Source organism: Vipera ursinii, assembly GCF_947247035.1.
Source record: "Vipera ursinii genome assembly, chromosome: Z".
In the NCBI taxonomy this organism is placed as follows: domain Eukaryota; kingdom Metazoa; phylum Chordata; class Lepidosauria; order Squamata; family Viperidae; genus Vipera; species Vipera ursinii.
This window is the reverse complement of record NC_139517.1, coordinates 104,250,250-104,277,007: the sequence shown is the minus strand read 5'-3', so window position 1 is coordinate 104,277,007 and position 26,758 is coordinate 104,250,250. Positions and strand designations below refer to the sequence as shown.

Below are 26,758 nucleotides of genomic sequence, written 5' to 3'. Positions count from 1 at the left end.
ATTTTATTAATTTGATTTGTAAGGACATCACTTAGTAATTTGGGGGAAACAGAAGATAGCAATAAATAGATTAACTGAGTAAAGTAAGCAAGGTTAGTCACATTGATGAACATTGTTCTGAGGGAAAATAGGCAACATAAAGCCTATTTTTGGCTTCCTCTATAACTTTGTAATTAGAGAAGAGTCTGAGGACTGCTAAACAAACAGACAGGCATTCAAGATTTTAGATAAATGCAACTATAACAAGCATTGTGCATTAGTCCAGGTCATAAAAAAGCAAAAATTACATAAATCATCAAAAAATAGAAAAAGGTAAAAGTAATGGATTCCTTTTCAATAAAGTTTGCTTACCTTTCCATCCTCAGAATGGATACTGGGCAGATTATTTCTGTGAAGAGGAACTAGGATACATCTGTAAAAAAAAACCTTCAGAATTTCTTCCGAGAACAGATGAAGTTGCTGATTCAAAATGCCAAAAAGTAGGCCTAAAAATTTTGTAGCTCTTGATCTTGATCTATTTCTTTTGTTATGAAATTTTGGACATACCAACCAGAAAGCTAATTTTGTCTCGAGATGAACATTCCCCTCCACTCCTAATATTGATATTGACTCTTAAGAACCACAATTAGAAAGATTTTTCTCTGCAATATTATAAGAAGACAAGTTATTCATCTTTACCATGTCATAAAAAAGAAGAAGAAAATACCTGAGGCAATGGCTTAGCAGAAAGAATACATTTTGATATAATTTTTATGAATAGGAATATGTTTGGATTGAGCTGAATCTGAAAACTGACCAATAGCATAACAGGTCATAAAGGCAGATTTGTTGGACATCCAAATTGCAGAAAACTTCTTACAACATTAAGGAAATCTAAAGATACAGATACCAAATTAGAATGTTATGAATTTACATCTATCCAGATTTATTGATTTCACAGCATCTTTTTGATGCTTGGTTCAAAAGGTAGAATAGTGGGACTATCACTCTGTACCACATAAAATATAAACATTAAAACATTTTAAAATGCACTTTCATCAAGATAACTTAGTTAATCCAAGAGTCTTTGAACTGGGGCAGGATAGCAATGTGAAAAATAAATAAATAAATCCAGGCTAATATAGTTCTGTGTGTATGTATGCTATGTCAACAGGGCTGGAAAAGGTATGGTTTCTATTGTTACTTAATTGGAAAGACACCTGGAACATTTTCAGACGCAAAGACATCTTGTGAAACAAACCAAGGATTTCTGAGCTCTGTGGAGAATAGGTAAAATATGGTGAAAGGGACAAAACTAAATATCTTTACAATGTTCCAGATAGAAATGCTATATTAGTATGCTATGAAGAATTATTTGGAGCAGTGCTCTCCAATTTAGTATACACTTGATCCATTTTTGTGCAAGGAGAAAATATTAGGATGTCTATTGTTTCTCAAAAATAAAAAATTAGCAACTAAAACTTAATATACAATATATATAAAATATAACATGCATTTGGGGTTATGTTTTATAATGTACATAACACACTAATAAAATAGTATAGATATAATTTATAAATAAATATAGTTGAATTTAATTACATGGTTAATTTTTCTTTTGACAAGGATATGTGATCATAAAAGTATGGAGACCACTGCTGTATTGTTTCCCAAGCTCAACAATCCTAAGATATGTAGACTTCAGCTCTCAGAATACCCTAGACCAGGGGTCAGCAACCTGAAACAGTGAAAAGAGCCACTTGGAACTGGTTCCCTCACAAAACGAAAAACTGGGAGCCGCAAAAAATGTGTGCGCATGCGCGTACATGCGCACATGCACAGAACAGGGTTTGAAGAGTGGAGCCAAGGCGAGATATGCACCTACCCTGCATATTTGAATTGATTGGTTGAACTTCTTTAGTCCCACTTTTTTCTGGGGGGGGACTACACATAGCAGAGGACTGGGAGGTGCCGCATGCGGCTCCAGAGCCGCGGGTTGCAGACCTGTGCCATAGACAAAAAGTTGGGGGATTTGGGGAGTTGAAGTCCACAATCTTAAAACTGCCAAGGTTGGGAGAATGTTATGATATAACTGCAACTAGCAACTCACTGGTCAGACTAAGTCTAGAGAGCTATCACATGTGACATTTTTAATTGTAGCAGGGATTGGACAGGCCCTATCATTGGTCACACTCATATTTACCTCAGGCAGCATTTACTAAGAGACCCAAGTAAAATGGAGACTTGCCTTATCCTAACCCTTCAAGAGAACACTGCCCTGTAGTCTTTTTTATAAGAAAGATTCAACTGCTGGCATTAGCAAAGATCATGGAAGCATACTCCCTTAGCTCTGATTGGGAGTTTGTAAAAGATGTTAAACTTCTAAATTTGAAAGGATAATAATAATGATAATTTTATCCCACCTTTTTAATATATAGATATTCCTGCTTTCTGTTTTCCCCACAATCTTTGAGGTGACTAGTAAAAGTGTAAACTGGAACTAAGATTAGCCATCCATAGAATCTAACAATGGGGAAAATCAGAGACCATCCTGATCTGAATTATTTTTACCACAGATTTGAGCAGGCCTTCCTGACTAGCCAAATTGGATACCATCCTGAAAAATATTTCTGGATCGGCCTTTCAGATGTAGGGAATCCAGGGATTTTCAACTGGACCAATGGAGACCCCATTCAATTTACTCACTGGAATGCAAAAATGCCCGGTATGGAGTCTCTCGAGCAAATAAATTCTGGCAGGAAAACTTTTATCCTGTTTAGCTTGTATATGGAGATGTATTAAATTTAACTGGCTTTTGTAATCCATTCTGCCAGGCCCAAATCCCGGCTGCGTTGCCATGAGAACAGGAGATGCTGCTGGACTGTGGGATGTTGTGAACTGTGAGGAGAGGGCCCCCTTCCTTTGCAAGCAATTGGCTGAAGGGGTGACTCCTCCACCAATCCCGAGAGCAACCTCCCCTCCCCCATGTCCTGAAGGATGGACTGCAAGTCCAACAAGGAATGTCTGCTTCAAGGTGGGTCAGCCAGTGTTGGAGTTGAAGCATTTGCTTGTTCAACCAGGTCAGGCCAGGTCAAGAGTCAGACACTGCAACAGGGGCTGGCATCACAGTTTCTTCTCCCTTCCCTTAAGCCTCCTCTGAGAAGGAAATACAATGATTGGAAGAACAAGGAAGGCATCATAGATAATGCTGGAAGCCGATCATGTTCCAGTTTCCAGCATTCTGGAACATGACTTGCAACAAATGTCAAAAATAATAATAATGGAAAGTTTTTGTCAACACATAAGGTCAAGGAAACAATCATTCCACTAATGAGAAGATTGCAAGGAATTGATAAGCAGCAGGGAGAAAGCAGAGTTGCTTAATTCATTCTTTGCATCTGTCTTCACACAAAAGGGGAAAAAATAGCACAATCTACCAAAAACAGAACTTAAAAGACAGAATAGGAATACAGATTAAAATAGGGAAGATGGATTACATTCCAGAGTTCTGAACAACCTGGCACATATGATCCTGGAACCATTGAACTATATCTTTCAAAGATCCTGGAGCTCTTGGAAACTACTAGAAGACTGGAAAAGAGCTGCTATGGTTCCCATTTTCAAAAAAAAAATGTGGAAAAATGGATCCAGAAAGCTACAGACCAATCAGCTTTACATCAATACTTAGGGAGATCCTGGAAAACATAATCAAGCAACAGATCTGTGAATACTCTAGAAGAAAGCAAAGTTATAAGTTATAACCAGAAGCCAAAACAGTCAAAAACAGATCATGCTAAACAAATCTTATTTCGATCTTTAACAATGTGACAAAATTACTGAAGAAGTGAAATGTAGTGGATATATTATACTTGGATTTCAGCAAGACGTTTGACAAAGTAGACCACAATCTACTTATTAGTAAGTTAGAAAAATGTAGGATAGACAGCATCACCACCAGATGGATTTTTAACTGGCTGATAAACCACACTCATTGTGTAGTCTTTAATTGAACTACATTTGCATGGAGGGAAGTAAGCAGTGGAGTACCCCAAGGCTCTTTCTCAGGCTCAGTACTTTTCAATGTTTTCATAAACAATTTAGACGAGTAGAAAGAGAACTCACCAAATTTGCAGATGACACCACACACTGTCAGGAACAGCCAACACTCTAAAAGATAGACTCAAGATCCAGAAGGTTTTTGATGACTTGAACACTGAGCCCTATCTAACAAAATGAAATTCAGTGTAGATAATAGTAAGGTTTTACACTTAAACAAGAAAAACCAAATGTACAGATATAGAATAGGTGGTACATACTCTTAGCAATAACTGCTAGAGAGATCTAAGAGTCCTAGTGGACAATCACTTATATAAAACCACAATATATAAAAAAGATGCTAAGAGTCTGTAAAAAGATTAGGGAGGTGGAGACTAAAACATATGAAGAACAGTTGTACCAATTGGAATGTCTAGTCTAGTGAAAAGAAGGACTGGGGTGACATGATAGCAGTGTTCCAATATTTGAAGGGCTACCACAAAGGAGATACGATCATCCTATTTTCCAAAGCAGCAGAAGGCAAGATAAGAAACAATGGATAGAAACTAACCAAGTAGACCATGGCTTTTCAACCGGTGGTACGCATACCACTAGTGGTACATGAGCACCTGGCTGGTGGTATGCGGTGTCGCCTGCCTCCCCCCCACCTCCCCCCCACCTCCTCCACACCCCCACCCCCTGCTCTGCTCCTTCCCAGCTCACTTGCAAGCATGCTGCTTGGCAGCAGCCTGCAAGAACCCTACAGAGGGCGCGCGCAGGCGCAGAACGAGACCCTGCCCTCCCAAGGGACTTGTTGTGCAGCAACCGGATTGACATCTGATTGGCGCTTCTTCAGGGCACACATGGCCAGGAAGGCGCGTCGGAGTCCCAGGTACCAGGAAGGCAATCAGTCCGCTCCTCCGCCATCACCTGCCAGCCCCGGGAGAGCCCCGTGCGAGCACCTCACCAGCTGGCGAACCCTGCCTTTCGAGCAGGAGCGACCTTGCCCTACTTGCCCTTGGCCGCCTCCATGGGTGCTGCTCTAGTGCAGAGAGGGCGAGGCCAGTCCCCGTTCAGCCCGCCATCCCCGGGAGAGCCCCGCACGAGCACCTTGCCAGCCGCCGAACCCTGCCTTTCAAGCAGGAGCATCAACTGGGTTGGGGGTGGGAAATCTGTGCAGCAACCCGGCTACCTGGCCTGCCAGCTGCTCATTGTTCCGCTGATCAGCTGGGAGGCTGAGACTCCAGATTTGAGCCCCCAACAGAGTGCACCACAGGGAAGATGCGCCAAAGCTTGCCCCGGAGCCTCCGCTGCCAGAAGCCTGCTTGCAAAAAGTGGAGCAGGCGGCAGCAGCTGCTGACAGCACCGGGCAAGAGCAAGCAGGGCAAGGCCACTATGAAGTCCCAGGCTCGACAATCAACCAGTTGTGGGGGGGAATCCATGTAGCAACCCGCTATCTGGCCTGCCAGCCACTCATTGCTCTGCTGATAAGCTGGTTTGCTGCGTGGATTCCTCACCCCACACCCACCGAGTTGATTGTCAAGCCCGGGGCTTGATAGCGGCCTTGCCCTGCTTGCTTTTGGCCAGCACCGTGAGCTGCTGCCGCCGCCTGCCCCACTTTTTGCAAGCCCCATTATGCCGCCGTCGCAGGATTCCGGCAGTGGAGGCTCCAGGATGAGCTTTGGCGCATCTTCCCTGCGCTGTGCTCTGTTGGTGGCTCAAATCTGGAGTCCCTGGTAGTTCCCCAGTTCCAGGATCTTTGAAAAATATAGTTCAGTGGTTCTGAGATCACATATGCCAGTTCCTTGAGAACCTTGGGGTGTAAGCCATCTGGTCCTGGTGATTTGAACTCATCTAGGCTGGACGAGTTACCATTTTCTTGCCTATCTTAACTTGTGTTTCTATTGTTTTTATGGCACTATTTTTAATAGGTTGGTCTGGTTTTTCCCTCTGTGTAAAGACAGATGCAAACAATGTGTTAAATAGTTGTGGTTTCTCCCTGTTGCTTGTCACCTCCTTGCCACTTTCACCCACTAATGGACCAATAATTTCCTTCACTTTTTTCTTGTTTTTCTCATGTTGAAAGAAGCTTTTTTTGTGATTTTTGACTTTGGTCGCAAGGCTTGGTTTGGGTAGCTATTTGTCCAGAATGGTATAGTATCTTCTGCTTGTGCAGTGGGATGGACTAAAAGACCTCCAAGGCCCCTTCCAAATGTTATTCTGTTATTCTTTTACAGCCAGCAGATCTTTGAACCACCCCATTCTCCACCCTCCTGAAGCTTTGCACGGACTTGCCACAGGGCTGTGTGCTTAGCCCCTACCTATATTCACTGTACACATACGATTGTGTATTGTCTGACCCATCCTCTGCGATCATTAAATTTGCAGATGATACCACCATAGTGGGTCTTATTACAGGTGGAGATGAAACAGTGTACAGGGGGGAGGTACAAAAACTATCCTTATGGTGTTTAGAGAACAACTTGCACCTGAACATTGGCAAGACAAAGGAGATGGTGCTAGACTTCAGGAGGAAAAGAGAGGAACCTGCTCCACTTTACATCAGGGGTGGGGGCTATGTGGAGAGAGTCTCCTCCTTTAAATTCCTGGGAGTCTACCTCTGTGAAGATCTTACCTGGAAAATCAATACAACCCAGGTGGCCAGAAAGGCCCAACAAAGACTCCACTTCCTCAGGGTGTTGCAGGGTAGAACAATGACTAATGACCCTCTTTTACTGGTCTACTATAGAGAGCGTCCTCTCGCACTTCATTGTGGTTTGGTATGCTGGCCTGACAGCTGCAGATAGGAAGATATTACAAAGGGTAGTGAGCACAGCACAAAACATTGTGGGCTGTCCCCAAACACCACTGGATGACATTGCCAGGGCCTGCTGCCTTGGAAGAGTGAGGAAAATCCTCAGGGATGACTCACACCCTGGTCGGTACCTCTTTACTCCCCTACCATCGGGTAGGAGATATAGAAGTATAGCCAGCCATACCAACAGGCTGAAGAACAGCTTCTATCCATGAGCTGTCAGGCTCTGGAATGGGAAATAACTCTATGTATGATTGACTTGCGAGGCCAGTGTGTTGTACAATTAGTTCACATGGTGTAACAAGATGGTGGGTTTGTTGTCACTGTGAGTGGGGGGGCATGAAGGGAGGCTCAGCCAATCTCACTGTATACATGTTGTACTTTGATAATAAAGGTTCATTCGTTGAAATCCCCATTCATTTACTTGAGCTACCCTGGGATACTGGGCCCCAAGAAACATTGTGCTAGCCAACTCGAACAAAATGACAACTATTATTATTGAACAAGTCTAAGACAGTTATGGCCCTAATAGAATCATTAGAAGTTGGCACTTTTCTTGCAGTCATCTTTGAATCATCCAAGAAATACTGCTTCATACATTTTTAATTCTTCACAACTACATTTGCTTGGATTTGTCATAAACACTGTTTTTTATTATTACTATTCCATTCTATCGATTCTCAGAGGCTGTCTGGACAATCACTGCAGTTTTTTGGCAATTTCTTTTCATAAATGGCTTGCCACTGCCTCCTTCCTATGGCTGAGAGGGAGTGACAGGCCCATAGTTCCCCAGGTGGTTTTGTACTGGTATCTAAGGAAAAACCAAGACACAATGTCTCCTGGTTTCTAACCTTCTACCTTAAACAATACACTGCTGTCTAATTCTCCTTTAGACTAGTTTGAGGGTGAGCTACAGGCATTGATATTACTGCCTTGAATTTTAATTGGATTGTAATAAAGAGGAGCTTATATTCCTTTGGCACAATACTCTTAAGGAGTAGTCATAAGGAAATAGCCTGATTAGGTAGTCAGTTTGCCTATCTGATTTTCAGTCATATAGATTTAATAGTCAAAAACTGATTTAGGATGGGGTTTCCAAAAATGATCAATATCCATCCCGAAATAATGATGGACTATCCAAGACATTTGGTAGTTAAAAGGAGATCAGGAATAAAGTTGTTGTTCTTGTTGTTGTCATCATTATTGTCATTGTCCTCCTCCTCCTCCTCCTCCTCCTCATCATCATCATCATCATCATCTGTGGGAGATGGGGAAATGTCTACATCTTTTCTCAGAAAAGTCATCAGATGTTCCTGTACATGTAATTTACATAGCTGTAGTTATGGCAGCAGCAAAAAAAATCATCCTTTAACTTTTCCATTTTTTTAACATCAATGGGTTAGGAAGATTAATTTAAATACTAGTGAAAATATGAAAGTTGGAGGGTTATTTGAAAAGATTATTAAGTAATAACCATAAGGGTTATACTACAGAGTTAATGGTCATTTGTAATGAGATATATTTATACACATTTAGGCCTATCAAAAGAAGAAAGCTGAAAGGAAATCTTGGTATGAGGCATATGACTTTTGTAAATTAATTGGAGGAGAACTGGCTTACTTTAGCAATCAAGCAGAGGAACGCCTTCTAAACCAACTGTGAGTATAATAAACTGCTTATTTCTTATATCTCAAGGCAGAAACACTCCTAGCAAAGGGTTTATTGGAACACTGACTTCATCATAATGGAATATATAACTAGCATAAACTTTATAATCTCACATATATTCAAAACAGTGCTGGTCTGCATTAATGGATAAAATCAAGATCACGTTAAGGGCACTCTACTTTGAATCAGAGATCCAATACTTAATTTTGTGTCAATAACTTATTGGGTAAGATTCAAGGTACTAGTAATGGTGTTTAAAGCCCTACATGGCAGGGGTCCGGAGTACCTTAGGGAACACCTGCTGCCGGCATCAACTTCCCTCCGCCCTGTGCGTTCCCACAGAGAGAGCCTCCTCAGGGTGCCACCGGTCAGAGAATGTCGATTGGTGGCCCCCAGGGGGAGATCCTTCTCTGTGGGCGCCCCGGAGCTATGGAATCAGCTACTGGTTGAGCTCCGGACAGCGCCCGATCTTCACTCCTTTCGCCGCGAGCTAAAAACATACTTTTTTGAACAAGCTGGCCTGGCCTGATGGGGGACTGGGGGGTTGTTATTGTTATTTTATTGGGGTTTTAAGATGTATTTTTAGTATATGGGCATGTATTTAATTATTTTTTAACTTTTGTAATCCTGTATTTTTATTCTTGCCCTGTTCACCGCCCTGAGTCCTTCGGGAGAAGGGCGGTATAGAAATATTATTAAATTAAATTAAATTAAATTACCATTTATATATAAAAAAGTCCTTAAGTGGTTACAACAGTAATACTCATGAATGATTAGAAGTGTAGAATCAGTCATAATCATTACCATCATCATTTCAATAAGGTAACTAGGCTTATACATGACTACTTAAATAAATTCCATTCTAATGGCTTGGGTCCAGGATATCTGAGGGAACACCTGCTGCTGGCATCAAGTTCCCTTCGTCCTGTGCGCTCCCACAGGGAGGGCCTTCTCAGGGTGCCACCGGTAAAAGAATGCCGGCGGATAACACCCAGGGGGAGGGCCTTCTCAGTGGGTGTGCTTGCCCTTTGGAACCAGCTGCCCGTGGAGCTTAGGACTGCCCCCGACCTTTGATCATTTCGCCGAGACCTGAAGACCTGGCTCTTCGAGCTTTCCGGCCCAGGCTGAGTTTTAATTGGGGTTTTAACTAGGATTTTATATGTTTTATATTTTTCAGGGATTTAGTTTAATCTTTTTAATTGTTCTTAATTTTTGTATTGACATTTTTTATGCCCTGTAAACCGCCCTGAGTCCTATGGGAAAGGGCGGTATATAAATTTAATAAAATAAAATAAATAAATAAATAAATAATCATCAGAACTTATTCCCACTCAAGTAGCTTTCATATTGCAACCATAAGGACATATGCCATGTTTAAGAATTATTGGATAATTATGGGAATTATTGTTTTGCAGACATGCTTATGTTCTGTATGTGAAAAAGAAAACAAGATAAAAAAACTGTTGTATTATATTTAAACAAGACACATGTATCAAACATATTTAACATATTTGCTAATTATTATATTTTAGATCAGAATCAGAAAAAGGCTGGATCAGTTTAAGATTTATGAATTCTGACAGAAAAGTATCTTGGATTGATGGGTCTCGTGTAAGTAAATGATTAATATGCATGCCTTATAACATAAATTAAGTGAAGTTGCTGGTATTTTTAATACTTAATGAAGTATTAGTAATATTTCTTGTAGTGAAGTTTCATAGACATATAATAATAATCTAACTGTTAAACTAACTATTAAAAATCTTAATATAATATGATATTGATATTTGATCTGATTCCGATTATTTTGATGGTTTCTATAGACTTACTTCAGGTTGCTATTGAAAAAAATTGATTTCATTGTTCTTATAAAAGCCAACAAACTACATAAAATCTTTCATTTCACATCCAACTAATTTTTCCTTTATCCATTTTTACTGGAGTGAGAGGATGTCCAGTAAGAAAGGTGAGTTGTCCTTTTCCTAAACATGTTTTAAGTTATTTCTATTGTCTAGATGCTTGCTCTAGGGCTAGAACATTGAATCCAATATGACATGTAGTTCTTTATGGTCATAAAGGTGCAATTGGGGGATGATAAGGTGGAATACCTTATAATGTGGTTTTTGCATTATGTTTGTGAATACCACTGTTACTACTATTGGCCTATTGGAGCCATTTGGCCCATTGGAGCCATCTGGTTATTGCCAGATGAAGAAGATAGTTTTTCATAATATCTGAAAAGCAACAAAAGCAGAGGTCATGGTCAGAGAAAAAACTGTATCAGTATGCAAGACAAAAGAGAGGTGACAAAGAAGTACCGTAACAAGGATTTAGTATAGGAGGTATGATGAATGCATTCTTAGGTGATGATAGATGCCTTGAGGAAATGTGTTCTACTCTTTCAGAAGCATAACTTGATCCAAAAATATTAGAAAATTATTGATGTATCTACAACATTTCTTGCTACAGTATAAAGTGTTCTGGTATAAATGAATTGCATGGAACCTTTTTAATATACTTAGGTCTGTGAGTAGAACTGAGGTACATTGGTCATACTTAGATGGGACTTTTGGTAAGACCACGAACAGGGATTGCAATCCCATTGATATTATTTGATTTCTCAATGGATATTTAGTAACCATCAACCATTGTATTTTTCTGGATCATCTCCAAGGACTGAGAATGAGGAGTTATTCCAGTTGGCATGTATGTGGAGCTTTAAGACTTGGATTTAGGATTCTTTTAGTGCCTGATACTCTTCCCACCCCCTTCCTGGATTACTGCCCCTTACTGCAAAGGGGCTTGTGTAATTCAATGAAGCTATGAGCTATGCCAGGTAGGGCCACCCAAGACGGAAAGGTCATAGCAGAGAGTTCTGACAAAACGTGATCCACTGGAGAAGGAAATGGCAACCCACTCCAGTATCTTTGCCATGAAAACCCTATGGACAGTACCAAAAGGCAAAACGATATGACGCTGGAAGATGAGCCCCTCAGGTCGGAAGGTGTCCAATATGCTACTGGGGAAGAGCAGAGGGCTAGTACAAGTAGCGCCAGAAAGAATGAAGCAGCTGGGCCAAAGGATGCTCAGCTATGGATGTGTCTGGTGGTGAAAGGAAAGTCCGATGCTGTAAAGATTTTTTCTCCATAGGAACCTGGAATGTAAGATCCATGAATCAAGGAAAGCTGGACGTGGCCAAACAAGAGATGACAAGACTGAACATCGACATCTTAGGTATCAGCGAACTAAAATGGACAGGAATGGGTGAATTTAATTCAGATGACCATCAGGTATACTACTGCGGGCAAGAATCCCTCAGAAGAAATGGAGTAGCCTTCATAGTCAATAAAAGAGTAGGAAAAGCAATACTGGGATACAATCCTCAAAATGACAGAATGATCTCAGTTCGAATCCAAGGCAAACCATTCAATATCACAGTAGTCCAAGTCTATGCCCCAACCACCAGTGCTGAAGAGGATGAAATTGACCGGTTCTATGAAGCCCTACAGCACCTTATAGAACTAACACCAAAAAATGATATCCTTATCATCATGGGGGATTGGAATGCTAAAGTAGGAAGCCAAAAGATAACTGAAATAACAGGCAAGTTTGGCCTTGGAGTACAAAATGAAGAAGGGCACAGGCTGATAGAATTTTGTCAAGAGAATACGATGGTCATAGCAAACACTCTTTTCCAAGAACCCAAGAGACAGCTCTACACATGGACATCACCAGATGGTCAACACAGAAATCAGATTGACTATATGCTCTGCAGCCAAAGATGGAGAAGCTCTATACGGTCAGTAAAAACAAGACCAGGAGCTGACTGTGGCTTAGACCATGAGCTTCTCATTGCAAAGTTTAGGCTTAAACTGAAGGAAAAAGCACTAGGCCACTCAGGTATGAATTAAATCATATCCCTGTTGAATATACAGTAGAGGTGACAAATAGATTTAAGGAATTAGATCTGATAGACAGAATGCCTGAAGAACTATGGACAGAGGTTCGCAACATTGTACAAAAGATAGCAACCAAAACCATCCCAAAGAAAAAGAAATGCAAGAAAGCAAAATGGCTGTCTGAGGAAGCTTTGCAAATAGCTGAGGAAAAGAGGGAAGCGAAAGGCAAGGGAGAAAAAGAAAGATACGTCCAATTGAATGCAGAATTCCAGAGAATAGCTTGAAGATATAAGAATGCCTTCTTAAATGAACAGTGCAAAGAAATAGAAGAAAACAATAGAATAGGGAGGACCAGAGATGTGGACAGAGAACTAACAGAAGTACAGGCAGGATTTCGAAGAAGCAGAGGAACTAGAGATCAAATTGCCAACATATGTTGGATCATGGAGAAAGCTAGGGAGTTCCAGAAAAACATCTACTTCTGCTTTATTGACTATGCTAAAGCCTTTGATTGTGTGGATCATAACAAACTGTGGCAAGTTCTCAAAGAGATGGGCATACCAGACCATCTTATTTGTCTCTTGAGAAACCTATATGTGGGCCAAGAAGCAACAGTGAGAACTGGACACGGAACCACTGATTGGTTCAAAATTAGGAAAGGAGTCTGGCAAGGCTGTATACTGTCGCCCTGCCTATTTAACTTATATGCAGAGCACATCATGAGAAAGGCAGGGTTAGAGGAATCAAAAGTTGGAATTAAGATTGCTGGAAGAAATATCAACAACCTAAGATATGCAGATGATACCACTCTAATGGCAGAAAGTGAAGAAGAACTAAAGAGCCTCTTGTTGTGGGTGAAGAAGGAGAGTGCAAAACTTGGGTTCAAACTTAACATTAAGAAAACCAAAATCATGGCATCCGGCCCTCTCAATTCCTGGCAAATAGAGGGGGAAGAAATGGAGGTAGTGACAGATTTTATTTTCCTGGGCTCCAAGATCACTGCAGATGGGGACTGTAGCCAAGAAATTAAAAGACGCTTGCTCCTGGGGAGGAAAGCAATGACAAATCTAGACAGCACACTAAAAAGCAGAGACATCACCCTGTCAACAAAAGTGCATATAGTCAAGGCTATGGTCTTCCCAGTTGCAATGTATGGCAGTGAAAGCTGGACCATAAAAAAGGCTGAGCACCAAAGAATTGAGGCCTTTGAACTATGGTGCTGGAGAAGACTCCTGCGAGTCCCTTGGACTGCAAGGCGATCAAACTGGTCAGTCCTAGAGGAGATCAACCCTGACTGCTCTTTAGAAGGCCAGATCCTGAAGCTAAAACTCAAATACTTTGGCCACCTAATGAGAAGGAAGGACTCACTGGAGAAGAGCCTAATGCTGGGAAAGATTGAGGGCAATAGAAGAAAGGGACGACAGAGAATGAGGTGGCTGGATGGAGTCACTGAAGCAGTAGGCGTGAGCTTAAATGGACTCCAGAAGATGTTAGAGGACAGGAAGGCCTGGAGGAACATTGTCCATAGGGTCGCGATGGGTCGGACACGACTTCGCAGCTAACAACAACAACAACTCTTCCCACTTTTATTTAGTATCTAGCTGAAACTGGTGGGGGATGTGATCCAGTGGTTAAATATTATTTACGTGATTTATGTGATTATTTATGTGATCCAGGGTTAAGTATTATCGGTGAGAATACACAACTTTACATCTCAGCCACTGAATGATGGTTGATGTCAACCCCTTTTCCTGATATCTGGAGGTTGCTAGGTTCTGGAAGGGAATGAACATTCTCATTTATTTATTTATTTATTAAATTTATATGCCACCCATCTCATTGATAAGTCTCTGAGTGATTTACAAAATGGTAAAACAATAAACATAAAAACAGTTTAAATTAAAAAGACTTAAATAGAATTTTAATCCCAGCAATATGGAGCAGTTTGGAATTAAGAAGCCAACTGACTGCAGGGTGATTCCATCCTAGTTATGGAAAGAATCATACTGGCCTGTTATGTACTAGTTCATCATCTAGTTATCCTTCTTGGCTCACAGTTGCTGCTTGAGGCAATTATGACAAGAAGGGACTTTTACACAACTCCACCTTGTGTATCATTTATAGCCTTTCTTAGAATGAGAGACACTATTCACAGTCATACATATATTGATCTCTCATTTGGACTACTGAAATGTCCTTTACACAGGACATTTACATAAAGAAGCTAGAGTTGTTCCAGAATTCAGCATCTGGTACAGAGACAATTCATCCATTCAACATCTTGTCTCTGAAAGTCCCACCAGGCTCAAGGTTGACTCAGCCTTCCATCCTTCCGAGGTAGGTAAAATGAGGACCCAGATTGTTGGGGGCTGACTTTGTAATAATGCCGCTTGGGGTGTGTGTGAAAGCGCTAATAAGCAGGCATATACATAGAATGAAGGCTACTGCTAAGTTTGTAAGCCGCCCTGAGTCTTCGGAGAAGGGCGGGATATAAATGGAATTAAAATAAAAAATAAATAAAAAATAACAAATTGTTACAGTCTATAATCCAAATTGCTAGTTATTCACTTTAAAACCTGCATGGATAAAATATGTGTATCTCTGGGACTCCATTTTTCCAGTTCTTTATCCCTTTTCATAAGATGTGGTAGAATAGACCAAATTTTCATTTGGTTCCCTTCCTTCAGAGAATATTCAGTAACTTCAGAGATGAGCCTTTTTGGTTGCTTCCCCCATCCTTTGGAATAGCATTCCCCTTGAGATCCATACGGCTTGAGCACTTTCGGTTTTAGAAAGGTGATTACAACCTGGCTTTTCTGAATATCTCGGATAAAAAAATGTTGTCAAGTATTGCCTCTAAGAAAGTAGTGATTTGAATTTGTTTATAAGTAATCCTTGACTTACAATCATAAATGAGCCATAGTAGTGCAGTGTTTAGAATGAAGTACTGCAGGCTAATTCTGCCCACTGCTAGCAGTTTGATTCTCACTGGCTCAAAGTTGACTCAGCCTTCCATCCTTCTGAGGTCAGTAAAATGTGGGTCCCAATTTTGGGGGGCAATATGCTGATTCTGTAAACTGTTTAGACAGGGATATATAGAAGTCTACAGCTATTGCTATAATTGAACCCAGAAATACAGTTGTAAATTATTAAAGGTCATTGAGCAGGTCACCATGAGACCATATCCTATTTTATAATCTGTTTTGCCGTGATTGTAAAGTGAATGACACAGTCATTAAGCAAGCAACATGTTCATTAAATGTGTTTGTGGGGGTGGTCTATTGTAACTTCCAGCAGTCACTAAGTGATTGCATTATGTTTGGCATAGATTGTAAATTGCCTGTTACTTTGATTTTTTGGGTACCTTATTTTATGGAATTGAATAGGTAAGCCACTAAACTGGTTATGATTGCAATGATCTGTAAGTGGAGACAGATAGACGGATGGACAGACAGACGGATAGACAGACAGACAGACAAAAATGGGGAAGTTTGAAATGGCTTGAAAATGTCAAACTTATCAAACATGCAGACACAAATCATTAAAAAGTAATTATGATACATTTGGTTTTTTCCATGTTAAAATTGGTGGCTTTTAGAAAGTAAAATTTTTAATTTTTACTGTAGTTATCCTATGAATCAACATTTCATGGGACTTCAGAAACATATTTTGATCAACGATGCAAAATAATATGGGGAAATACTGGAACCTGGCATTCTTTAAACTGTCATGCGATACTTAATTGGATTTGTCAAGTTACAAGAGGTAATATGCTTTTCATTCTCAAGTAGTTTATTAGTATATTGTTCAACTGTAAAACCTGAGAGACCATATAAACTTGTTTTACAGTTCACATGGTCTGTCTTTTTCTCTTTTTTTGGGGGGGGGGGAGAGGAATTTAGGAATCTTAAATACAATTCCCTTTTAAGTCTGCAGATTTTAAATTTCTATTTACTGTATGACTAATTAAGTTACATAGTACAATATCAAATATAATTATCTGTATGAATTTACTCCAAAGAAGGCATTATTGATGCCAATACTTTTTCTTTCATAATTATAACCATCACCACCATCATCATCTTAATAATTCATGAAATTTGTGTGGTGCCAATCAAAGCAATTTGAATAAAACCAGTAAAAGAGAAAGGAGAAAGATAAAACATGGCAAGTGCAATGAAGTGAGGGATCTTACTCTTTCTTGCCAAAGCCTGAGTAAAGAGACAGGTCTTCATGGATCTCCTAAACAACACCAGAGTGGGGGCCATTTGAGTGTTGAGGGAAACTGGGATCCAGTCTATGGTTTTATTTACTTACAAATGTAGACATATATTAAGCTATACAACATTTCAGTTTTTGAAAATTGTCTTTTGCCATAAGTAGTAACGTGTTAAGGTTAAGCTTGAGGTCTTTGTAATTAAAATATTTATTTTTTCAGGTTCACCCTTAAATCCAGAACCAAGCAACAACTTCGGTATGTTGAGTAATTTAATGTCAAAAATGTTATATGTATTATTTAATAGGAACAAGGACTGTGATTTGTATTTTAGTGTGATTTGAGGTAAATTTGGCTGTATGACATAAAGAAGCATTCCTAAAATATGATGTGTGATGATTGAATTTGTAAGCAGACCAATTTCTCAGAGCACTGAAGAAAGCCAGACACTGGCTCTGGATGGTGTAAAGCTATAGATTTGTGATTTCCTTTATACCTCGGGGACCACCTGCTGCCGGCGTCGACTCCCCTCCGCCCCGTGCGTTCCCACAGAGACGGCCTCTTCAGGGTGCCTCCAGTCAGAGAATGTCGGCTGGTGGCCCCCAGGGGGAGGGCCTTCTCTGTGGGCACTCCGGCTTTGTGGAATCAGCTGCCGGTTGAGCTCTGGATGGCACCGGATCTCCGCTCCTTCTGGCGCGGGTTAAAGACCCATTTATTTGAACAAGCTGGCCTGGCCTGATGGGGAATTACTTAGGGTTTTAATATTTATATATATATATATATTATTGTTTTTACTGTGGGCAATAATTTAATTCTTTTTTTAACTTTTGTATTTTTGTAGTATTATGATATGCCCTGTTCACCGCCCTGAGTCCTTCGGGAGAAGGGCGGTATAAAAATTTAATTAAATAAATAAATAAATAAGTGAAAGAAGAGTGCCATATGTGATTGACCTCCTCTTCACAGACAAGATGTCATGGTTCTGATAGACAAGACCAAATAAATCAGAACTCCAAGTCTTGAGATTCCGTCAAAGAAAATGTTTATTGGTTAGATAGTATCGGCACAGTCAAAAGTGAAACCAAGTCTGAAGATCCCTTGAGGAAGCAACAATATTACAAAGTTGAACTCCCCACTCAATACTATGCAGTTAGCTATGCTCCCCAATAGAAGAGTTTGGCGGGCTTTCTAACTAAATGCTCCCACCCCTATCTAATTGACAGACATGACCTTGGTTCCCATGGGTCAGTAAAATGTTTAGACTAGTAGAAATCATCCATCCCCCTCCCAATCAGGTGGGAACTTAGAATGAAGAAAATGGAGGCTTCCAGTTTGCCAAGTCAGCTGTCATGGACGTCTGGAGGATAGCTCCTGTCTTCCACGTCCAGATTTGCATCGCTGGGGGGTCCTAAAAGGACTGAAGAGCCGCCCTGGAGGGGCGACCAGACAGAAGGGGCTTTTGCAGAAACACAGGGGAGCTGTAACCTCCCCCCCCCCCCGTTAATGCCTGCATTCCCCTTGTACCGGTGGATGAAAGACTGGCCATAGGAATATGGCCAGTTACTAGGCTGCAGACAGCCGAAGTCAAACTCACCATCAGGCAACATTAAAGCAGTGTGGAAGAGACTGGGTAAGATTCCTCTCTTATACCTTAATCTTTTTTTCACCTAAATAAGCTGCTAAGTACTTTCCCCCCTTTGGAGAGGGAGGGGGAGCGGTGAACAAGCCCAGGGGTGTTTTTTTTTTTAAAAAAAAAAGTTGAACAAAGAAATGGACTAAAAGAAAAGAATTTTCAAAGTACTTGGGGGACACCCAGTGGCTAAACCTGAAATTGCAATCTGATTTTCTCTTTAAAAAAAATCAAGAAAATATTTAAGAAAAACAAGATAAGAGTAACCTTGAACACCAGGTGTGAAACTTCACTATGGAAGAGTTTCAAAAACAAATCCATGCTATGTGGGAAATATCTTACCAAACTTATCAGTTCCTTTCTACAGCTGGCGATGAAATAAAAGCTTTTGGAAAAGCATTAGAAAGCATCTTGATGAAACAAATTCAAACTCAATCTGTGATTACAACTAATATATTATTGGGACAGAACTTAACAGAAGAAATTGAACAATTAAATACATTGGCAGAAGAATTAAATATTCAACAAATGCAGGCTTCTCAAGTTTATAATGGAGAACAGATGGGAAAAAAATTATTTAGACCAGGACAATTATATCAAGAGGTGAAAATAATGAGAGGATTTGGTGCTGTTGACAGATGCTTCAATCCTTCAAGAGTGGAGACTGGAAGGCCACTTCAATATGATATAGCAATACAAGAATGCTTTGATGACCCTGAGGCAAAGAAGTGAAAAATGACATGGCAAAGGAAGAAAGCAAGAATAAGATTGAAGAAATATGAACATTCTTAAGAGGCCTGAAATAGATAATACCAAAATAGACAGGATTGGATTGGGATTAAGAGAGATTGTTTTGATGAGTAGACAAAAATACTGACTAACTAAAAAAAATAAAAAAATAATAATAAAAAAATACAAATCTATGAATGTTGTTGTTGTTGTTAGTTGCGAAGTCGTGTCCGACCCATCGCGACCCTATGGACAATGTTCCTCCAGGCCTTCCTGTCCTCTACCATCTTCTGGAGTCCATCTAAGCTCACGCCTACTGCTTCAATGACTCCATCCAGCCACCTCATTCTCTGTCGTCCCCTTCTTCTATTGCCCTCAATCTTTCCCAGCATTAGGCTCTTCTCCAATGAGTCCTTCCTTCTCATTAGGTGGCCAAAGTATTTGAGTTTTAGCTTCAGGATCTGGCCTTCTAAAGAGCAGTCAGGGTTGATCTCCTGTAGGACTGACCGGTTTGATCACCTTGCAGTCCAAGGAACTCGCAGGAGTCTTCTCCAACACCATAGTTCAAAGGCTTCAATTCTTTGACGCTCAGCCTTTCTTATGGTCCAGCTTTCACTGCCATACATTGCAACTGGGAAGACCATAGCCTTGACTATACGCACTTTTGTTGACAGGGTGATGTCTCTGCTTTTTAGTGTGCTGTCTAGATTTGCCATGGCTTTCCTCCCCAGGAGCAAGCGTCTTTTAATTTCTTGGCTACAGTCCCCATCTGCAGTGATCTTGGAGCCCAGGAAAATAAAATCTGTCACTACCTCCATTTCTTCCCCATCTATTTGCCAGGAATTGAGAGGGCCAAATGCCATGATCTTGGTTTTCTTAATGTTTAGTTTCAACCCAAGTTTTGCACTCTCCTTCTTCACCCGCAACAAGAGGCTCTTTAGTTCTTCTTCACTTTCTGCCATTAGAGTGGTATCATCTGCATATCTTAGGTTGTTGATGTTTCTTCCGGCAATCTTAATTCCAACTTTTGATTCATCTAGCCCTGCCTTTCTCATGATGTGCTCCGCATATAAGTTAAATAGGCAAGGCGACAGTATACAGCCTTGCCGGACATCTTTCCCAATTTGGAACCAATCAGTGGTTCCGTGTCCAGTTCTCACTGTTGCTTCTTGGCCCGCATATAGATTTCTCAACAGACAAATAAGATGGTCTGGTATGCCCATCTCTTTAAGGACTTGCCAGAGTTTGTTATGATCCACACAATCAAAGGCTTTAGCATAGTCAATGAAGCAGAAGTAGATGTTTTTCTGGAACTCTCTAGCTTTCTCCATGATCCAGCGTATGTTAGCAATTTGATCTCTAGTTCCTCTGCCTCTTCGAAATCCTGCCTGTACTTCTGGTAGTTCTCGATCCACATACTGCTGTAGTCTAGCTTGTAGAATTTTAAGCATAACTTTACTAGCATGAGAAATGAGAGCAATGGTGCGATAGTTTGAACATTCTTTAGAACTGCCTTTCTTTGGAATTGGAATGTAAACTGATCTTTTCCAATCCTGTGGCCACTGTTGAGTTTTCCAAATTTGCTGGCAAATTGAGTGTAGCACTTTTACTGCATCGTCTTTTAAGATTTTGAAGAGCTCAGCTGGAATACTGTCACCTCCACTAGCTTTGTTGTTGCTCAGCTTTTCTAAGGCCCACTACACTTCACATTCTAGGATGTCTGGCTCGAGGTCAGTGACCACCTCATTGTGATTATCAGGGACGTTAAGCTCATTCTTGTATAGTTCTTCTGTGTAATTTTGCCACCTCTTCTTAATCTCTTCTGCCTCTGTTAGGTCCCTGCCATTTTGGTCCTTTATCATGCCCATTTTTGCATGAAACGTTCCTTTCATCTCTCCAATTTTCTTGAAAAGATCTCTGGTCCTCCCTATTCTATTGTTTTCTTCTATTTCTTTGCATTGTTCATTTAAGAAGGCATTCTTATCTCTTCTAGCTATTCTCTGGAATTCTGCATTTAATTGGACATATCTTTCTTTTTCTCCCTTGCCTTTCGCTTCCCTCCTTTCCTCAGCTATTTGCAAAGCTTCCTCAGACAGCCATTTTGCTTTCTTGCATTTCTTTTTCTTTGGGATGGTTTTGGTTGCTACCTGTTGTACAATGTTGTGAACCTCTGTCCATAGTTCTTCAGGCACTCTGTCTATCAGATCTAATTCCTTAAATCTATTTGTCACCTCTACTGTATATTCAACAGGGATATGATTTAATTCATACCTGACTGGCCTAGCGCTTTTCCCTACTTTCTTCAGTTTAAGCCTAAACTTTGCAACAAGAAGCTCATGGTCTGAGCCACAGTCAGCTCCTGGTCTTGTTTTTACTGACTGTATAGAGCTTCTCCATCTTTGGCTGCAGAGCATATAGTCAATCTGATTTCTGTGTTGACCGTCTGGTGATGTCCATGTGTAGAGCCGTCTCTTGGGTTGTTGGAAAAGAGTGTTTGCTATGACCATCGTATTCTCTTGACAAAATTCTATCAGCCTGTGCCTTGCTTCATTTTGTACTCCAAGGCCAAACTTGCCTGTTATTCCAGTTATCTTTTGGCTTCCTACTTTAGCATTCCAATCCCCCATGATGATAAGGACATCATTTCTGGGTGTTAGTTCTATAAGGTGCTATAGGGCTTCATAGAACCGGTCAATTTCATCCTCTTCAGCACTGGTGGTTGGGGCATAGACTTGGACTACTGTGATATTGAATGGTTTGCCTTGGATTCGAACTGAGATCATTCTGTCATTTTGAGGATTGTATCCCAGTATTGCTTTTCCTATTTTTTTATTGACTATGAAGGCTACTCCATTTCTTCTGAGGGATTCTTGCCCGCAGTAGTATACCTGATGGTCATCTGAATTAAATTCACCCATTCCTGTCCATTTTAGTTCGCTGATACCTAAGATGTCAATGTTTAGTCTTGTCATCTCTTGTTTGGCCACGTCCAGCTTTCCTTGATTCATGGATCTTACATTCCAGGTTCCTATGGAGAAAAAATCTTTACAGCATCGGACTTTCCTTTCACCACCAGACATATCCACAGCTGAGCGTCCTTTCGGCTTTGGCCCAGTCGCTTCATTCTTTCTGGCGCTACTAGTACTAGCCCTCTGCTCTTCCCCAGTAGCATATTGGACGCCTTCCGACCTGAGGGGCTCATCTTCCAGCGTCATATCGTTTTGCCTTTTGGTACTGTCCATAGGGTTTTCATGGCAAAGATACTGGAGTGGGTTGCCATTTCCTTCTCCAGTGGATCACGTTTTGTCAGAACTCTCTGCTATGACCTGTCCATCTTGGGTGGCCCTGCACGGCATAGCTCATAGCTTCATTGAATTACGCAAGCCCCTTCGCCACGACAAGGCAGTAATCCATGAAGGGGAATCTATGAATACTAATATTGAAATATTGAGTTCTTTAAATAATATGGGTTAAGATGTATATATGCTAAAAATGATAGAATGTAACTAATATACCTGGATGTAGAGACATGAGAGGATGTATTAAATGTTGAAATGGAAGAAATTTTGGTAAATTTTTAATATGTGGAAACTATAAATGAGAAACAAGAATATTATATTGTCCTCCTCTTCTTTCTCTTCCTTTCAATTGGTATTTTAATGACTATTATTCTAAATATTGTATGACTGATATGGATATGGAAATGAGATAAATAAGAACTGGATTACATTACTAGGTATTGGAGAAAATTGTTTAAAGGAAAAGGAGGTTATTTAGCAATATGAAAATGAGAAATATTAAACGTTTAATTTCAATATCAATGTAAAGTTAAAGCTAGAAAAATATATAAGGTGTTTGATGTTTTAAAGATGGAATGTTAAAATATAAAATATACTAAAATATTGATAAATATAAGAAAACTATTTAATGACTGATGGATAACAATGAGAAATATGTTAATTTAGATAAGAGATAGCATGTATTAAAGGAAAAGAGAGAGAGGAAGTATTGGTTACAATAATTTGGAGATTTGTAATAATATGTACTAATCTGAAATAGAACTATTGTAACCCGGACACCACGTTGCTTTTTAAAGATACTATTGTAATATTGGAAAACTAATAAAAACGATTTTTTAAAAAAAATAGAATGAAGAAAATGGCTGCAGCTAAGTTCATTGTAGAATTACACAATAATTGAATAGGGGCTTCCCAAGCATATATAGAATATGGCTATAACCAAAGAGGAGTTACTAAAACGTAGAGCATTTTTATATCCATAAAAATCATTGGAAAATTTTAAAAAACATTCCCAAATATGCAAACCTTTGATCAAGTGGTTGCACTGGATATTGATTTGATTGAATCAAGTGATCTAAGCAGTTGCATAAGGCAACAACCCATTTCTGTTTCCACCTAGTTCTGAAGGCAAATTAAAATGGCCTCCTCATTGCTTCACTTTATACTGGTTTGCCCTATGACTCATCCCAGTGAATCTAATACCCAGAAAAGACATTTGTGTATTCTGGAACATTTGCATAGAAGCCTCTTCCAAGGAATCCAGACAGAACTGAAGATAAAGTTTTTAGAGCAAATACAGAGACTAGAACTAACAGGGCAATAACATAATGATTACAAACTTAAAGGCCTTGATCTGGAAACCTGATTGGCAGAAAAAGAAAGCCAGAGTTAGATTTTAAAAGTGAGTTCTTGAAGAACCATTAAAGGCTATCCTTTTAGTAATCAGTGATCTATCAGGATCTAAAATACAAAATGTTTATGAGATAGAACTAGAATGCGTTTATGTATCTATTAGGCTTTTTTTAGACATTATAATTTGTGCACTGACATAATGGAAATTTGGTTTATAGATCCCACGTTTGATGTTAAAAGACATTTAATTATTCTATTTAAGAATTAAGAATTAGCTAAAATTTAAAACAGAATCTGGTTATGTATAAATAGTTGTAGATTGATAAACATAGGCTGTGGTCCTGTCAGTAACGTGTGATGTATTAGGATGTGAAACAGACATTGTTTATTAGGTAAAACATAGCTACTCAGCCACTGTGTACATGTTAGATGCTATAGTTTTTGCTATAATGAAATAAGGGAAATTTGGGTTGTGAATATTATTTGGGATGTTAAAGACTAAATTTGAATAATATAATTAAAATCAAAATTAGGTAAAATTTAATAACAGGACATAGACATCTCTCAATGAAATTGAATTGACAATTTTTTAACCGACCATGCTATTTCTAGAAATTTATTAGTTTAAACTAATTTTATGAAATGTTAAGGGAATTTGAGAAGGATGTTTTGATAATATAACCTGAATTATGTACTGAAAACTCTGTTACTGAATCTCTGATTACCCAGTCACCATGATGCTTTCTAAATATGTAGATTTTAACTGAAAAACCAATAAAACTTGTTTTTGTTTTTTAAAAAAGCCTCTTCCAGCTATTGGAAGCACTCAGTTGAGGTCAGTTTGCCAGCTATTACTGTATATGGATGTGTCATTTGCATGTGCTCATTCATATTCAGAAGATCTTGGAAAGAAGAACTTTGCTCAAAAGGACAATGTGGAATCTTCAAGTGGCTCTTTTTGCTTTGTGGATTTCTGGGATGGATGCAAAGGGATTCTAGACATATAAGTTGTTTCTTATACTTCTTCTTTTGCAGAGTATAGTTATAAAAGAGTTGAAGATGGCTGGATTGCATATGAAAGGAATGAGTATTATTTCAGTAATAAAACAATGCCTGCAGAAAAAGCCCGGAAGTTCTGCAAACAACATGGTGGTGATCTTACCACTATTGAGAGTAAACAAGAAAAAATATTTTTGTGGAAATATGTAAGAAATATATGCAATAATTACCTATGCAAAACAAAAAGTTTTATAAAGTATATATGTGGGTGAATACAGATATGTATGTATAATCCATGAGTATCTGTGCATCTGTGTTTGTGTGTGTGTGTGTGTGTGTGTGTGTGTAAATAATATAAGAGCAGAAGTTTTCAGAATTTTTTTTCCCTAGCTTTTGTGGTGATATACATCCGTTATTGGATAAAATATATAATATGATGACGGTCATTAAATTAATATCACTGGAATTTTAAAGACACAATAAGTGAATAATCTTTTCAAAGAACACATTGTTAAAAGCAGAACATATTTCAAAAAAACATTTTGTGTTTAGATTCAACATGATTTGCAAAGAATATTTTTAATTATACATTGTGTTTGATAAAACACAAACATACTAGAAAATATTCTATCCTATCTTGCTCTATAGAATAATTGAATTAAATTTATTGGCACACTATTTCATTACTTTATATTAAAAATAGTACATTGTAAATAACTATTTTTATTTCCTATTCTTTCTTTTACATTTTAGGTTGTCAGCTATGGAATTCATGTTGATTTCTATATTGGTTTATATTTGAGTCTTGACAAAAAATTTGGGTAGGTGAAATACATAAAACTGATTGACAAATTCTGCAGCATGCAATTAAATTCTGTTTTTAAATTATTTTTAATAATAAACTAGGATAAATATAAATAAGACAACTAATTTTCCTGAAAAATAGATTGTGTCAGGTTTTCCTTTAATAAGATTTACTGAAAGGGAAAAGAACTCTATTTTCAATGCTTTTACTTTGGAACCCAATTTATTTCTCAGTTTCTTAAGATAAACACTTCTTCAATTTTTAATAATAGCCTATCTACAAGCCAGCAAAGAAGGGAAGAATGTGAAAGTAGGCAGGCTGTGAATCTGTCTCAAGCTCTCAACGTATCATTAGATATTTGATTAAGAAAAAAAAATCCAAGTACAAACATTTAACTCTATACAACAATGAACGTTGCCATGTGGCATTTCAACTATGTGACTATGCAGGAAAAAATATATAATAGAAGTTATATTTATGATATTTAGATCTTTTTGGCTTGCAATAACTTACTATTCATGTTGGAAATTACAAAACAGAAGCTTGTCAGATGGTGCTTCATATAGCATTTTGTTTATTGCTTTTCTGTAAATTATAATTATTTGCATCTAAACTAATCACAGGGGAATTCCTAACATAATTAATGCAAAAGAGCTTACTCAGTAATTTATTTAAATATCATCATAATTGGCTTGTTCATAAATCCATTCACTGAAATGGGAAGCCAAAAATAAACATTCCCCTAAAAAAAATTGCACCGATATGTCATATTGTGTAGCCATGTTACTAGGCAATTCTAGGTTTTCGAATCCCCACATTTCTTTTTATAAAAAAAAAAACTAGATGAAGGATAATCTGATATATCGATCATTTGTTTGGTGGCTGTTCAAAGTTAGAATGACAGTGGATGAAAGGATTTACAACTGGCCCTCAAAGTTCTGGTTGTCACAGTATCCTGCAGTCACATTAACAAAATTTGGCCCCTTGCATCTGTAACTTTTCTGCTAGCTTCCCACAAGAAAAGTCAGTAGGGAAGCCAGCAAAGAAGGTCACAAGTTGCTCTGGTTAAGTCTCTTCCCTCAGGCCTTTCCTCACTCATACACAGTGTTCCTTCCTTCCCCCTTCACTTACTCACACCCACCAGTGCCCTTTTTCACTGGGTTCCACTGCACTGAAATTTAAACATGCATTCATTAGAGCCCTCATTCCTAGGCCTTCCTAGGCCTACACACAGACTTACACCAGTCAAAATCCCCTTTCCCAATCTCCCTGAACTGATACGCTTGCTCTCCTTGCCCACTTCCCTCTTCCTCTCTGTGATGCAGACATGA

The 26,758-nt window shown here is 39.1% G+C and overlaps 1 protein-coding gene across 1 annotated transcript in view; it reads left to right on the top strand.

Annotated features, from left to right (window-relative positions):
• LOC310650202 (macrophage mannose receptor 1-like) overlaps nucleotides 1–26,758 on the top strand; it is a gene marked incomplete at its 5' end in the record, with an annotated part of 77,217 nt that overhangs the window by 7,878 nt on the left and 42,581 nt on the right. The window contains 9 exons of the mRNA XM_083379033.1: nucleotides 366–479; nucleotides 1,154–1,269; nucleotides 2,556–2,704; nucleotides 2,814–3,013; nucleotides 8,366–8,487; nucleotides 8,626–8,630; nucleotides 16,835–16,870; nucleotides 24,659–24,828; nucleotides 25,376–25,443. Coding sequence (XP_083235159.1) covers nucleotides 366–479; nucleotides 1,154–1,269; nucleotides 2,556–2,704; nucleotides 2,814–3,013; nucleotides 8,366–8,487; nucleotides 8,626–8,630; nucleotides 16,835–16,870; nucleotides 24,659–24,828; nucleotides 25,376–25,443 — 980 coding nt within the window. The remainder of the gene's footprint in view (nucleotides 1–365; nucleotides 480–1,153; nucleotides 1,270–2,555; nucleotides 2,705–2,813; nucleotides 3,014–8,365; nucleotides 8,488–8,625; nucleotides 8,631–16,834; nucleotides 16,871–24,658; nucleotides 24,829–25,375; nucleotides 25,444–26,758) is intronic.